The sequence below is a fragment of the Leucoraja erinacea genome, chromosome 18 (assembly GCF_028641065.1).
Source record: "Leucoraja erinacea ecotype New England chromosome 18, Leri_hhj_1, whole genome shotgun sequence".
Taxonomy (NCBI): Eukaryota; Metazoa; Chordata; class Chondrichthyes; order Rajiformes; family Rajidae; genus Leucoraja; species Leucoraja erinaceus.
The window spans coordinates 33,455,020-33,471,987 of record NC_073394.1 but is presented as its reverse complement, the minus strand read 5'-3'; the positions used below and the strand labels follow the sequence as shown (position 1 = coordinate 33,471,987).

The 16,968-nt window shown below is 44.2% G+C and overlaps 1 protein-coding gene across 13 annotated transcripts in view; it reads left to right on the top strand.

Moving 5' to 3' along the window:
• The window catches only part of LOC129705891 (tetraspanin-18-like), a 153,595-nt gene that overhangs the window by 112,873 nt on the left and 23,754 nt on the right, over positions 1-16,968 (top strand). For 8 of the 13 annotated variants that reach the window (XM_055649773.1, XM_055649778.1, XM_055649774.1 and 5 more), the window contains 2 exons: positions 11,386-11,461; positions 14,264-14,374. In XM_055649773.1, coding sequence (XP_055505748.1) covers positions 14,306-14,374 — 69 coding nt within the window. In that variant the 5' untranslated portion in view covers positions 11,386-11,461; positions 14,264-14,305. The remainder of the gene's footprint in view (positions 1-11,385; positions 11,462-14,263; positions 14,375-16,968) is intronic. The other 5 variants (XM_055649782.1, XM_055649783.1, XM_055649784.1 and 2 more) reach the window with 1 other exon arrangement.

The window sequence follows — 16,968 nt, the reverse complement described above, 5'->3', positions numbered from 1 at the left end:
TTCCCAAGCATTCTAAGTCCAGGAATCCCAAGCAGCTGTCAGATGCAACGGTCTCAGTGGGGCTCTCCTCCGATTACTTCCGACTGGAAGTGAACTGGGTTTCCACTCACCACACTTGCTCGTGCTCCTGGCATCTCCCCCTATGCTGGTCTGTTGCCAGGTAACGTGCTACCACAAGTGGAGCACCATTTGTGTTGCTGCCCTTGTTACGAGCTTGACGATGTCACATTGCATTATTTATGTCTGATTTACTGACTGACAAACAGATACAAAATTAGAAAAAAAAAGTCACCAAGCCATATGTTTCTACCTTCCTTGCTTGCCCCCTCCTCCTCCCCATGCCCCTTCCTCTGTAGTGAAGAATCCTTAAAAAGGTCATCAAGGCTCTGATCCCTGTCAGCAACTCCATTCCGAGGATGCCCTACAGTTCTGTGATGTTGTGACATATGCAGGGTTTATTTAAACGTATGATAGCACAAGTCCTAGGAGCAGATGTTGACCATTAGGCCTTTATAGCTTGTTCTGCTAATCTCCCACTTCAGCTCCATTCTCATATCCCCTAGGTCCCTTATATCCAGAAACCTATCGGTCTATGTCTGGAATGAAGGGTTCTATCGCCATCTGGGAACAGAAGTTCTCTCCATGGGAGATTAACCTATTTATTAACTAACTGTTAATAATTAGTTTTTATCATCAGTTTTAATGAGATGTTATCACACTGCCGACTGCCATATTATGTCATTTTTCTGAAATCAAACAATGAAAGTCTTTGGCAGAATGCTTTACAATGAAGCTCCTTTGAAGGATATTAACATTTACAATTCCAAGATTACCATCTTTTGGATACTTAACAGGGATAGCTCACCAGTGAATCTGAGGGAGGTATATCCTGATTTGTTGCACCATGGCCTGATACACTAATTCCATACAGTTGTGGATTCAGCGCAGTTTAGCACAAGCACAGCACAGCCCTCCTCACCATCAAGTGTATCTACATAAGGCGCTGCTTCAAAAAGGCGACATCTATCATTAAGGATCCCCTTCATCCTGGTCATGCCCTCTTCCGACTGCTACCATCGGGCAGGAGATACAGAAGCTGGAAGTCCCACACCACTGGGTTCAGGAACAGTTACTTTCCTACAAGGTCAAGTTCTTGAGCTGACCTGCACAACCTGCTATAGGAGCAGAGAGGTTCTATTGCAGTTGTACAGGGTCTTGGTGAGACCACACCTGGAGTATTGCGTACAGTTTTGGTCTCCAAATCTGAGGAAGGACATTATTGCCATAGAGGAAGTGCAGAGAAGGTTCACCAGACTGATTCCTGGGATGTCAGGACTGTCTTATGAAGAAAGACTGGATAGACTTGGTTTATACTCTCTAGAATTTAGAAGATTGTGAGGGGATCTTATAGAAACTTACAAAATTCTTAAGGGGTTGGACAGGCTAGATGCAGGAAGATTGTTCCCGATGTTAGGGAAGTCCAGGACAAGGGGTCACAGCTTAAGGATAAAGGGGAAATCCTTTAAAACCGAGATGAGAAGAACTTTTTTCACACAGAGAGTGGTGAATCTCTGGAACTCTCTGCCACAGAGGGTAGTTGAGGCCAGTTCATTGGCTATATTTAAGAGGGAGTTAGATGTGGCCCTTGTGGCTAAGGGGATCAGGGGGTATGGAGAGAAGGCAGGTACGGGATACTGAGTTGGATGATCAGCCATGATCATATTGAATGGCGGTGCAGGCTCGAAGGGCTGAATGGCCTACTCCTGCACCTAATTTCTATGTTTCTATGTTTCTATGTTTCTATGTTTCTAACCCTAATCCTACCTCAATAACGGAACGCAACAGACCATTTCTTGCTACAGACCATGGACTTGTTTTCTAATTGAGATTTGCACTGATGTCTTACTTCTTCCAGTCTTTTTCTTTTCGCCGTCTTGCAGAATTTATATATAATTTATATGTAATTGATGTTTTTTTGAGTTGCCTGAGGCTATGTGCCTGAGATGCTGCTGCAAGCAAGATTTTCATCCTTCCTGTACCTCGTACGGACATGACAATACATTCGACTCGATGTAAAGTGTGTCTCAGTGGACTGGAGTGGTTGTTGTTAAATGCTCTCTGATCTCCACATCTGACAGAATTCTTCAATGGAAGAATTCTTATGTTGAGAGCAGTGTTGCGGTTGCTTTAGACGCACCAGTTGTGTGGCATTCAGTGTGTAGTGCTGCAGCTACTTTGAGATCACTGACAGCTGATAGTGATGGCTACAACAGCAGTTGTGTTCAATCTGGGCCAGTGGCATCCCAGCGATGGTGGTTCACAACTTGGCTATCAATTGGTTCTCATTCAGGCATTTGTTACTCCATGTTGCTACAGTCTCCTGCTGCCAAGAAATAGTTTTTGTAATGAGCCTCTTCTTGTTACCAGCCCACCTGCTATAGCGGCCTTCACCTGCGTAGCTACAGTTTCATGCAGATTGCTCCAAGAGAGAGGTTAACCTTTGTATTATGACCTCTGTGCAAGCTAACTCTAGGGGAGAAGTACTACTTATTTTGCATCAGAGGCATTATTGGCAATTCACGAAAATGGAACTGCATTTAGCATACATGGAGGTTGAATGGAGAGAGGGGTATAGATTATAGATCCCTTACTTGTACTGTTTAGTTTTAGTTTAGAGATACAGTGTGGAAACAGGCCCTTCATCACACTTCAGCCTTGGATGTAAGGCACTAATATCTGTGTTGTTTCCCTCCGGATGTATTTACTTCCTGCAAGATCAGCCTGTCATCCCTTGTCATGTATATATTCATTTGTCAGTCAACATCAATGTCACACAGATTGAATTTAAACTCTCAACTCAATGAGCATCTCTGCCTTTGATGCTGTGCTAACATATGGTCCCTTGGTCCTGTCTGCCCCAAGGGAAGGCTCCAGTGCAGTGCCCAGATGTACTCTCAGCACTGTCACCAGGTGTTGCCTCCTGATCTGGCCTCTTGGAGGTGCCTCCAGATTTGGCAGCCAACATAATTTACACCCTGGACATTCTTTCCCAACAGTCAGAAGATACCAAACCTTGAAAACATCTACCACCATATTCAGGAACAGATTCAGCTTCTTTCCCTCAGTTATCAGACTATTGAATGGGCTTCTCATAAGCAAATGCCATAATCCTGATCTCCTAAACTACATCAGTGTGGCTATTCCACTATTTAACTGCATTTTCTCTGTAGTTGCAACATTATATTCTTGGCTGATTATTTTTCGCTTTGCATTACCTATTGCAGGTGTTTGATCTGGTTGTAATCACGTATAGTATCATTTGACTGGTTTGCACACAGAATAAAGTTTTTCACTGCATCCAAGTGCACGTGACAATAATAAGCCAAGATCAATATCAATATCAAGTACCATTGATACCAATCCCATTTACCAGCTCTTGGTCCATAGCCTTCTATGCCTTGATTCAAATGTTCATCTAGATACTTGTTAAATGTGAGAGTCCCTGATTTCAGCTATTCTCTAGGCCAGGGGTCGGCAACCTTGTTCTGCATCGGGCTAGGACCCATGTCTGTGAGCGAATGACGGGCCACGTCTATCGCCATTTTTAATAAATGGAGGTAATGCTACAGTCGTGGTTTTGTTTCGAAGGTGCTGTACATAAAGGAGGGAGAGGGTGCCCTGTCAATGCCAGCCTCCGCTGCCTTCACCAAGCCTTGGGTGCCCCCAGTGAGGGAAAGCGAGGCAGGGGCCAGCGACAGCTCGGTGGACATTGGCCACCGGTCTGAGCGTGGATCGCCAGGCCGGCAGGTGGGCTACGAGGCAGAGGCCCAACCCCCCCCCTGCCTCCCCTCCCTGTCCACCAGGTGCCTACCCCGCTCCCTCCGCCTACCCCCTGGACCACCCGGCGAGGCCAGTCGCAACGGCAAGGCGGAGGGCGAGCTGTCTGACGGGAACAACGAGAGCCTGGACAGCACGCTCAACTGCAACGAGACCATCAATGGCAACATGGGCTCATCGTCCCGGGACAGCCTGCCCGAGGCACCCTCCTGCCCACAGACACCCACCTGTGGGAAACATGTCACAGCTGGGACTCCCCCAACCTCAACAACGACGCCAGTACCGCATCGGACTAAAAAAAATACGCTCGCGAACCAGATGATTTCGGGAACAGGCCAGATTCAGCCCATGGGCCGTAGGTTGCTGACCATAAACTTGTCATGTGCAGAGTGTACAATAATCTGGTGCCACAGAGGCCTACTGGGCTTCATCAGATGTAACCAAGGAGGCACATCACAGATAGATGGGCAGAACATCACAGCCATAGGCAGATTTGTAGCCCTGATTAGAAATGGTATGTTTATGACGATGGGACATACTGGATGAAAGCCATATGCTCTCACCTTATAGACCATTTTAGTGGCCAACATGAATGCTGCCTCAGATCCATTCCTAGATAGGAATTTGTTCTATATTTGATGATACGGTACTTTGGCTGGGAGAAGAAAACTCTTCCTCTAGGAGAATGTATGAGATAGGAAGAGGGCAGGCCATTTGGCCCCTCATACCATTCACAAGTGGTATGAATAATTTCCTTTATAAGGTAGGTCCTCCAAAGCGCTTCAGAGAATATTATATCAGTAGTAACTTTGAAAAATACAGTGATCAATTTTAATTCAGCATAGCTTCAGAAACAGCAAAAGAAGGACTTAAGAAGCAGTAGCAGGTCATGGCCATTCAGCCCATTGGTCCTGCGCTGCCATTAATAAATACGTGGCCAACAATTTGTCCGAAAGCCATTAATATTAATCTTGAATGAATTTCCAAGGTCCTCTGGCATAGAATAGTCCAAAGATTCACTGCTGAATGAAGAACTGCCTTCTTATTTGTCTTAAATGGTCTATATCACATTCTGTGGCCCTGAATCTGAGTCTGCTCAGTAAGGGGAAATAAGAAATAAAAACAGAAGCTAAGTTAATGTTTCACTTGAATTTTACTAGAACAAGCCAATGGCTCCATGCATAAGAAGGTGGTGAATAGTTGCAAGATCATCATCCTGACGAAAATGAAGTGACTCTGAATCTGATCCAAATCATTAACTATTTCTCTCTCACCTGGCACTGTCTGGCTTGCTGAGTGATTGCATCATTTTCTGTTCTCACATCCAGGTCAATGATAATTCCTAACTAGCATTGTTAAAAAACAAATTATCTGGCCCTATATTGCAGTATGTTTATTGGCATAAATTGACTGAAAATCTTCCCCACTTTATACAATAACTATTCTTCAAAAGTATATAATTCACTGTAAAATCATCTGGAATTCTTTTAGGTTGCGTACGGCACAATACATAGACAAGTTCTTTATTTTCCCAGAAGCGTTTCTTTTTCATGTGAGGCAATTTATTGCCTGTCCTTCATTGTCCTTGAGGCACCTGCTTGAACCTCTGGTGTCTTCTGATGAAGGTACGTCCACAATTCCACAAGTTAGGATGGGAGTGCCAGGATTTAGACACAGAGGTAGGTGAATATTTTATATTCTTTACCCAGCAGGGCTGAGTATATTCTAGACAGAGATCAGTAAATTATTAGATAATAAAGGAATCCAGAGACATTAGGTTTATGATTCAGTCAATGTGGAAAGACTGGTCTGTGTGATGGCTTGGACTACATCCGCAACTCTCTAAAATGTCTAGGTATGTGTTGGAAGGGACTGCAGATGCTGGTTTAAACTGAAGGTAGACACAAAATACTGGAGTAACTCAGCGGGACGGGCAGCATCTCTGGAGGGAAGGAATGGGTGACGTTTCAGGTCGAGAGATACTGCCTGTCCCATTGAGTTACTCCAGCATTTTGTGTCTGTCTCTGAAATTTCTTGCAGGATTGTGTGCTGTTGCCAAACCAAGCTGTGAAGCAACAGATGCAACCATGGACAGTATGTTTTCCATGGTGCATCTGTAGAAGTATGTAAAAATATCATTGGAGACATGGAGACATGGAGAAGTTCATCTGCTTCTTAAGGCAGAAGAGTGTATCTTCTTGGCTGTCACTTCAATATGATTGGCCCACAACAGATCATTAGTAATGGTTACACCGAAGAACATGACGCTCTCAATCATTTCCATTGATGCGGGTTGGGGCATGTGGTCCACCACACTTCCTGGAGTCGACATCTAGCTCCTTCATTTTACTGACATTGAGGGAAAGGTTGTTTGACATTTCCACATCGGGTTGGTATGCAACTTGACAGAGAATCTGCAGCTGGTGGTATTGTCCAGCACTTGCTGCCTTTGTCTGCACAGGCAGTGGAGAATGCATGTTTGGGGCTGGAAATGGATCAACACCCACAGTACGTATGGAGCCAATACTGGGAGGGTTTATGAAGCAAGAGAAGGAACTTCCGGTCTCCCATTCTGTATTGTAGTTGAGTGCATTCCACACAGTTGGCCCAAGGGACCAATGGACATGTGGGTGTTCCAGAGATGATCCTCATATTCTGCTCTTGTTCTTTTTGGTATTTCATCTTAACGGTTTGAATTGTGGCTCAATATTCTGCTACAAATGCAGGACTGGACTAGGCTGGGAATTAGGGTTGCTAACTGTCCCATATTAATCGGGACATCCCGTATCTTGGGCTAAATTGGTTTGTCCTATACGGAACAGCCCTTGTCACGTGTTTGGCTGCTACTACTCGGGTCGAGGGGACTGTCGGGTCGGAGCACCGCGTCCGGCCCCGCCTTACCCATCCTGATGTAGTGCAGCCCATAGAGTGCAGCAGCGGCGACTCGTCCGTGGCCCCATGGCCAGCTGTCCGATCTTCAGACCTTCGCTTACTGCCGACACCACCATCCCTCCTTCTCATCGGTTCATGAGTTGGATGTGATGCCAGACTTTTCGCGCGATGTCGCGTGGCCCGGGCCAAAACTCCTCAGCTTGCCCGCCGGCTGGGCTTTGTGTGTAGTCCAGCACCCTGGCCAACTCATCATTCACCCAGCCACGGCCGAGTCGGTCAATGAATTGCCATCTGGAATTTGTCCCTTACTTTGACCTTTTGTCCTTTATTTGGGAGTGATAAAGTTGGCAACCCTACTGGGAAGAGATAGTACTCTTCTGCATTAATGCATAAATCAGGTGGTCTGTAACAAGTGGGAACCATTGAACATTCAAAGTAGAGCTCTCTCAAAACGCACCAAAGATCTAACTGGCCTTTTATGCCCTCCAAAGTCAACTATAGGGAGAACAGGCATAAGTTACACCCTTGCAATGAAGCAACCCTGAGGCTCTTAAAGTGATTTCACTTTGGTTGATAGATTCTGAGAGTCACTGTTACGAATATTCTTGTTAGTGTTCGCCTCACACAGAAGTTATACATAATAAGCTGCTGAAAGGCAGGCTTTTAAATGCTAAAATGTCACTGAGGGATCCTGGCGGGGTTTAGCATGCTGTGATCTGATTTGAAGATTTATTTTCTTCACAACTGGCTGCCACTGCTGGTTTCTGGAGATAAGCAGGAAGTCTCTGATGTGAGAGCATTAACGGCTTTCGATCTGTCACTGATCTGACAAAGCAGCTGGGTATGAAGTAGGAAGCAAGATTGGAGCGATAAGGAAAATAGGCCAGGATTCAAAACTGCACTGGAACACTCTTACATGAGATTGTTCTATTTGTGGGCGGGCCGCAACTATCTTTCCGTCATGCAATAGCCAAGGGACACTCTCCACCAAGAGGTGAGAGCATCAATATTAAACATGTGAATAGAAATTAACAATGAAACTAGTTGATGGGAATATCAAATAAAACAAGAAAGTGTTTGAAAACTTGGAAGGCCAAACTGTTAATGTTTCACATTAATGACTCTTCATCAGAAATGGGAGCATTAAACATGTAATGGCCTAGAAATCCTCAATGGGAGATCATCAGTTCCCCTAAGATACACCAGTTTCTGCATATCTTGTGGTGTGTACTGAATTAAGGGATTCCTATTTATGTGCTTAAAATTAACATGCGTGGGGTTAAAATCCAAGTTGACACAGGACATTGTTGAATAGGAGAGCTTTATCTCAGAAAACGGACAAAGTGTGCTTGACAGGTTTTCGCGAGTTGTGATGTACTTTTGGACAAATCAGATTATATAGTCAGCGTTGCTGAGCTACATTGTCAGAGATTGCAAATTGTGCCAGAACTCCGTGCCCTTCACAAAGAGTGACTGCCCCAAAGCTATTTCATTGGCAGAATACAGCCACTTGTTGTGTTTCATTTACGGGAGAATATTGAGTTTTAAATCTGTAGGAAATACACCTGTGAATTCTACTCAAGGGAGTGGATGGATAAAGTATGGGTAAACCTTTAGAATTAAAACCACAAATGGTGATGATTTGGGATTATATTTCTGGTGTAAGAAAATAAAACCTTTCAACAAGATCGGAGGAACAACAATGTGCAGAACTAATTGATGGAAAGTTCAACATGGATCCAAATGAATCAGGGTGGATCGGTCCACTTGTCTGTTTGTCTTTCCCTCTGACATCGATAACCATTACATTCGAAGGAAGTATGTTGTAATGCCTGGCCATTCTGTGAGGTGTTAATGCAATAATATGCAGAATGTTTAAAATATCATGTTGAAAATATGTATATAAAGTTCCTAAAGAGGTGACTCATGCACCTAGTGCCCACAATGACAGATATAAACGCACACACATCATTTTTCACCTGAATCATGTTACATTTCCCTTCGTTTGGCACCGTCTTCCCTTTGCTGTTTTTCAGACTCTGTCAGAAGGTTTTGTCTTCTTATATCTAATCCGATGAGTCCAAGTGACTACACACATCTAAAAATACTATTTGTATAAAGGGCAAACAATGCAATATAGGTTTTCATTATTCTGCCTGTCATTTCAAATGAGAGCTCGACCCATTCATTTTAGTATTTTCGCACTTGTTTTTGACAGGTGTAAAAAGTGTTCAATGAATAAATTTCCACCAGTTTTATAATCTCAATATTTTAAAATGGGGTCTATAAAGACAGAATATCTCTTGCACTTCCATATTGCTTTTTACAACCCCTGATCTTTCAAAATGACTTTTCATGTTATAATCTTTTATAACAAAGATTTGTATTAATTATTTTCCATCCCAGGCCTATATAAAAATCATAATTTATCGAGACAGCCATCTGGGTTCAGTTGATTTCTGGAGAGGTTGTGAGTGTGTCACAGTGTGTGTTGTGGCTGCAGAATTTCCAGACAGTCAATTAGACAATTAGAGGGAAATGCAATGGCGCAACTGGTAGAGCAGCTGCTTCACAGCCCTGGAGACCCAGGTTCAATCATAACCTTGAGTGCTATCTGTGTGGAGTTTGCACGTTCTCCCTGTGAACGCATAGGTTTCCAGGGTGCACTGGTTTCCTCACACATGCCAAAGATGTGCTGGTCTGTAAAATTGCCCCTTATGTGGAGGGATGGAAGCAAAAGTTGGAAAACATGTGAGAAGATGGCTCTCACACTCAAGAACAACAAGTAAAACATCTTTGACCTACTTGTCCCCGCTCTCGGGCAATATATGTTCACAAAGATGTCTCGGAAACCGTGAACAATTGCCCATATCTCAAGTGTCACTTTGATTGATTAAAAGTTACAACATGGATCCAGACCCTTCAGTCCTCTGGTGCCGTGAGGCTGCAACTCTACCAAGTGCAACACTGTACCGCTCTTCACCTCTCAGCAAAAGCAGGTGTTGATGATCAAATTCATCACTATCTGTGCCAGCATTGCCTTTGGACAATTGAGGGAATGTGTAGTTAAATATCAGGATATCAGATCTTACATCCTTGCTCTACTATATGCCCTGAGACCTGGACCACGTACAGTGAGCACTGGAGAATTACCACCAACAGTCTCCCTCAAATGTTCTTCAACTAATACAGAACTCTGTGATGTATAATCACTGCTGTGTTGCAGGAAATGTGGCAGCCATTTCGTGCACAGTGAGATCCCATAAACACTAAAGTGACTGAAAAGCAAATAAAAGTCTAGATGCTGGAAATCTGAAATAAAAACAAAAAATAAGCTTAAGATATTCAACAGGCTAGGTAGGCTTCATCTGTGGAAAGAGAAACAGTCAACATTTGAGGTTGTGTACCCCTCATCAGCTGAAACACCAATGAGATGAGCCCATCTAAGGTCATAAGGTCATAAGTAATAGGAGCAGAATTAGACCATTCTGCCCATCGTCTACTCCGCCATTCAATCATGAATGATCTATCTCTCCCTCCTAAACCCATTCTCCTGCCTTCTCCATATAACCCATACTAATCAAGAATCTATCTATCTCTGCCTCAAAAATATCCACTGACTTGGCCTCCACAGCCTTTGGTGGCAAAGCATTCCATAGATTCACCACCCTCAGACTAAAGAAATTCCTCTTCATCTCCTTCCTAAAGCAACGGCCTTAAATTTTGAGGCTATGACACTCTAGTCCTAGACTCCCTCACTAGTTGGGTGGCACGGTGGTGGCACAATGGCCATAGAGTTGCTGCCTTACAGCACTTGCAGCACCAGAGACCTGGGTTTGATCCCGACTACGGGTGCTGACTGTACGGAGTTTGTACGTTCTGCCTGTGACCACGTGGGCTTTCTCCAAGATTGTCGGTTTCCTCCCACACTCCAAAGACATACAGGCTAATTGGCTTGGCATTTGTGTAAAGAATTGTCCCTAGTATGTGTAGGATAGTGTTAATGTGCGGGGATTGCTGGTCAGCGTGGATCCGGTGGGCTGAAGGGCCTGTTTCCGCACGGTATCTCTAAACTAAACTAAACTAAACTAGTGGAAATATCCTCTCCGTGTCCACTCTATCCAAGCCTTTTACTATTCTGTAAGTTTCAATTAGGCCCCCCTCATTATTCTAAACTCCAGCGAGTACAATGTTTGACAGAGCTGTCAAACGCTCATCATATGATAACCCACTAATTCCTGGGATCATTCTTGTAAACCTCCTCTGGAGCCTCTCCAGAGCCAGCACATCCTTCCTCAGAAATGGTGTCCAAAATTGCTCACAATATTCCAAATGCGGCCTAACCAGCACCTTATAGAGCCTCAGCATTACATCCCTGTTTTTGTATTCTATTCCTCTCTAAATAAATGCTAGCATTGCGTTTGCTTTCTTTGCTATCTAACCTGTTTTATTGAATTTTGTCATGGAATTAATATGTTAGGATCCTGCTCTTTTACAAATAGAGCTACGTAATATTTCACATCTACCTCCCTGCATCTTAGCTTATTAATTTCATATGTTGTAAAGCTGTGTTATGTTCAAGTACCAATCATTGTGTCTTTTTTATTCTCCACAGCATGTTCATCCTAATGTTCTGACAATTTGTTTAACCCACAGGAAGTGAGATCTAAGAAGTTGATGCGATCATTGGTCTATCTCCAGGGACTCATTGAGATCTGCTCTTCTACATAAGGTAGGAATTTGTGGTGTTTGGAGCGGGAACATTGAGAGTAATTTATTTTATTTTCTCTTTGGTCATTTTACCTGTAACTCAACTCAGGAAGTAACTTCTGAAATAAAACTAACTCAGAAACTAGCAAAAAAAACTAAATTCCAAATAATTTTGATAAGCAACTATTAGCTGAATAATCATACACCATTTCCCTTTCATTGCAAAAACCCAAATTGTAGAAAAGGAGGAAAGTGCTGGAGTAACTCAACTCTGAAGAAAGGTCCCAAACTGAAACATCATCTCTGCATGTTCTCCTGAAATGTTGCCTGACCCGCTGAGTTAAACCTGCACTTTGTGTCTTCTTTTGCAAACAAGCATCTGCATTCTACTCGTAGAAAAGAGGGCAGCTTATACCTAGATAAGGCAGGTTCATTGGATCTTACAGTAAAATCTACCATTAGTATTTGTTGTGAGAGTGTTCACCAGCTGTTAATTGTCCGCATTCTTTCAAGTGCTGTAAGTATTCCCAAATGAGCAACATAACAGCCACAGCAAGATGGATGCACACAACAACATTTTGTAGATCATAAGGTAAAATAGAAAAGAATAGTACGAATCATAGTCATACAGTTGTCTGGAACAAAAACGGGCCTTTAGGCCAACTATGTCCATGCTGACCATCAAGTGCCCTTCTATACTAATCCCATTTACCAGCACTTGGTCTGTGGTGTTCTATGCCTTGGCCATTCAAGTACATGTCTAGATACTTAGTTTAGTTTAGAGATACAGCATGGAAACAGGCTGTTTGGCCCACCACCGATCACCCATATAATATAATATACTACACACTATAAAATTATTAAGGGATTGGACACGCTAGATTCAGGAAACATCTTCCCGATGTTGGGGGAGTCCGGGACCAGGGGCCACAGTTTAAGAATAAGGGGTAGACCATTTAGAACTGAGATGTGGAAAAACTTTTTCACACAAAAAGTTGTGAATTTGTGGAATTCTCTGCCTCAGAAGGCAGTGGAGGCCGATTCACTGGATGCATTCAAAAGAGAGTTAGATAGAGCTCTTAGGGCTAGTAGAATCAAGGGACATGGGGAGAAGGCAGGAACGGGGCACTGATTGTGGATGATCAGCCATGATCACATTGAATGGTGGTGCTGGCTCGAAGGGCCGGATGGCCTACTCCTGCACCTATTTTCTAGGTATCCATGTATCTATATATCTAACCAGGGGTAACTTACAGAAGCCAATTAATCTACAAACCTGCACATCTTTGGAACGTGGGAGGAAACTGGAGCACCCAGAGAAAACCACAGGGTCGCAGAGGGAACAGACAAACAGACACCACCAGTAGTCAGGATTGAACCCGGGTTTTTGGCACTGTGAGGCAGCAACTCTACCACTGCACCTTTTGCATGGACTAAATGTCATTCACAGAAACCATCCTGGTTCTGTAGGCTACAACCCCATGGCTGCATCTCCACCCCATGTGGAAGCTCTCCCTTTGTCATCCTTCCACCCCTCTTTACCCCACCTCAGCTGGGCTCCTGTCTAGGCCACTCCCACCCACTTACTACCCCAAGTGGTGTGGCTGCTGCTCAGGGGGAAGAGAGTGCAATGGGACACCATGCAGAGGTCTGCTCGATGCATTGATAGGACTAGTGGCTATTTAACATGTTATCTTTCAGTGCTCTTAATGTGAAAGACTACGTATTTAAAAATAAAGGGTTACCCATTTAAAATAGGGATGAGATTATCTTAATTTCTTTATTATGAGCTTTGAAACTCTCTTCCACACAGGGTGACGATGCAGAATATTTGAATATTTTAAAGCGAAGGTTAATAGATTCTTTAAAATGGTGGAGCAGGTCTAAGTCTGTACCTACTTCTGATTTATATGACTTTATTGGTCACATGGGCTTGCAGATGACTATTTTCTGAGGTGTTGCAAATGGAATGAAACATTATGCAATTATCAGTGTCATCCCCATTTCTGACCTTAAGGCAGAAAAGTAGATGACGCAGCTTTAGATGCTTGGGGCTTGGACACTGCCCGCAGGAACAACTGTGGTGATGTCCCGGAGCTGGAATAATTTGCCTCAATTTCTGAAGCAGTTGGATCATTTTATTTAATTACAGCCAACGTGGTGAGATTTATACTCTTATTAACTTGTCTGCTAATTTAACCACTGTGTCACCCTCCCATCCCCTTCGCCAATATTTTAATGTAAACATAGTGGGTTATAGGATCCATTATCCTAATATTAATCTAATAGGATTCATTGTAGCCTAATTGCCTTAGTTCCTCGCAATCTCCCACAGCGTCATAGTCTGCAACCTGACGCGGAGAATGCAGACCCTATCCCTTGGTGATGCCGTGGTTGTCTGTCGGTGGTGACCATGCCCAACGGCTGCGAGCCCTCTCCAGGGAGCATGTTTGTACTAGAACCAGGCCCTGCCAAGGAAGTGGAAATCACCCACTTAGTTTTGATAGGGTTAAGATGAAGTTAAAACCGAAAAATTGCAGTTGCTAGAAAACTAAAACAAAGGTGGGGTCAGGCAGCATCTGTGAGGAGAAAAACAGAGTCAATGTTTCAGGGCATAGACCCTTCACCAGTGTAGTTGGTGACATCTGAGCTGAACCATTAGATCCTGCTTCTCTTCACCTGGATGCAGCCTGACCTGCTGCAGACTAAGCATGTTGTGTTACTGTTAAAAACATTGTTGGTTGGAACTTGAAGAGCAAGGCCTGTGATTGAAATGTCATTTATTTAAAGGTTAATAATCCTGTCCATGTCTTTGTTTTTCCAGCAGGTCCAGAGATTACTCGCAGTGACTAAAGGGCATCAGCCAATGACTGTTAAGATGGGAAGTTTTGAACGCATGAGGAATGTGATGATAGCTTTCAGTGTCCTGATCTCAGTAAGTGTGGCAGGGAGGAAGGGTCCCTGCCTGCGGCCAGGCAAAGAACACGTCTTGTGTCAGAGACATGCAGGGACCCGGCAGTGTGTGGTCAAAATGAAACCTCAGTTTACCTGTTCTATCCAGCCTTCTGGCTCTTGGTCTGAGTATTGTTGAAGGAGCAGCCATGTTGATCTCAAGCTCAAAGTGTAGAGGCAAGAACATAATGAAAATGGCAACTTCGCCCATAGTCCAGAGGGCCCTGGCTGTGGTTTGTGCCGAGTGTCAGTGCATCAATAGTTCAGGTTCGGTGAAAATTAAAAGGCAGCCCATTTACAGGCTGCACCCACTGGCAGGTGGATTCTGCCATCCCACAGACATGGTGCATACAGCCACCCATGTTGGAGTCTGGCAAACTGACGAAGGAGGGATGTTGGCTGAGGCTTTTGTGCCAAAGTTGTACAGTCCGAGCAGCGAAAGCCACGAAGGGCAGAAGGGCAGGGGCGGCATGGTGGCGCAGCGGTAGAGTTGCTACCTTACCCGGAGACCCGGGTTTGATCCTGACTACGGGTGCTGTCTGTACAGAGTTTGTACGTTCTCCTCATGACTGCGTGGGTTTTCTCACAGATCTTCAGTTTCCTCCCATACTCCAAAGACTGGTTTGTAGGCTAATTGGCTTAGTAAAATTGTAAATTGTCCATAGTGTGTGTAGGATAGTGTTAATGTGTGGGGAATGTTAGTCGACGCAGACTTGGTGGGCAGAAGGGCCTGCTTCCACACTGTATCTTTAAACTAAACTAAACTGCCAGCGTGGGCACACATCAGGTGCCTCAGTGATTTACCTGAGGGAGGTGTCCTGGTCTGTGGCTGTGTGTGTCAGACTGACCTTGCAAAGCTCTCACAGAATTTGTGCAGCGTTCTCAGTGAGGTTTCATTCCATTGTGCCACATGGCATGAACACCATGATAAATGGTACAGTTTAACACTGCTGCCAACAGGAAGCCGAGGTGATTTGGGGGCAGCCCTGTCAGCAGAGCCATCCTTTCACACAGTTTGTAAGCTCATCACACATGTGCCCCTCAAGTTGCTCGTGGTTCATTAAAGAGTGTCGAGGATTAGATCGGGTACAGTGCCAGGTATGGCAGAATATCAGGAGCCAAGCTGGTGTAACTACCCTGGAACTCTTATCAGCTGAGGTAGCACCTTGCAGTGAATGCTAAATGATTCTGTTGGTACTGGATCTCATCAAAGATGTTCAACCTTCCGAATCCAGGCAGCCCGTGCATGATATACCCCTTATCCATAGTCCATGAAACCACCCCCAGCTTCCCATCCCCCCAAAACCCTACCAGCTCCTGCTCACTCCTGGAAATCCTTCTTGCATCCAACTTGTACAGTAGACACAAAATGTTTGAGCAACTAAGCGGGTCTGGCAGCATCTCTGGAGAAAAGGAATAGGTGATGTTTCGGGTCGGGAGTGTTCTTCAGACTGGGAATGGAAACCTGCATCTGCAGTTCCTTCCTACACATTTCAACTTAAACAGCCCTGCTTGAGTTTTGCAAATGTTTACAAGAACCCATCCCAGTAGACCTTATTGACCCAACCTCTCCCCATGCAGTGTCCTGCCATCCCAAGGCTCAATATGCTGTAACTTTGTTGCACTCCCTCCATAGCAAGAACCTTGCCTATCCTTGGATAAGGAGAACAAAACTCAAGGTGCAATCTCGCTCATGGCCCAGTAGAATACTAACAAGATGTCTCTCCGAGTGTTTTCAATATCTCCCACCATAAACCATCAATGTTATAATTTTCCTTCATAACCACCTGCGGCACTTGCATGTTTGCTTTTACTGATTTGTGTACAAGATCATCCAGGGTTTATTCCACCATCTTGTCTCCCAATGTATTACTGTTCAGACAGGAATCGACCTTACTGTTGTTGCTGCCAAACTGCACATTCATCTCCATATACAGAGTCTGCCAGCTATTTCCTCAATCTGCCCACATCAAACTGGGGCTGCCCTGCATCTTCTTTGCAGCTCACATTCCCTACCTGTGTGGTGTCACCTGCTGATCTTTAGTTCCCTCATCTAAATCACCAAAATATATTCTGATCATCTGGTTTCCGAGCACTCAACCACATGGTACCCCCTAACCAGCCAGAAAAGACCCATTTAATTCCTACTCTTGGTTTTCTATCTGCCAACCAGTTGTCTATCTATTTAAGTCCCTTATCCTTCAATCCACGTGATTTATGTTTACATCTTAATCTCATACGTTGAACCTTTTAGACTTTAGAGATACAGTGTGCAAAAGGGCCCTTCGGCCCACAGAGTCCACACTGACCAGTGATCACCCCATACACTAACACTATCCTACACGCTAACAATTTACAATTTACAGAAGCCAATCAACCTACAAACCTGTACGTCTTTGGAGTGTGGGAAGAAATTGCAGCACCTGGAGAATACCCATGGGGATCACAGGGAAAACGTGCAAACTCCATCCAGACAGCACCAGTAGTCAGCTAGTTCTCTGGCACTGTGAGGGAGTAGCTCTACCATTGCGCCACTGTACTGACCTTCTGAAAGTCTTTTGGAAATCCAAATACACC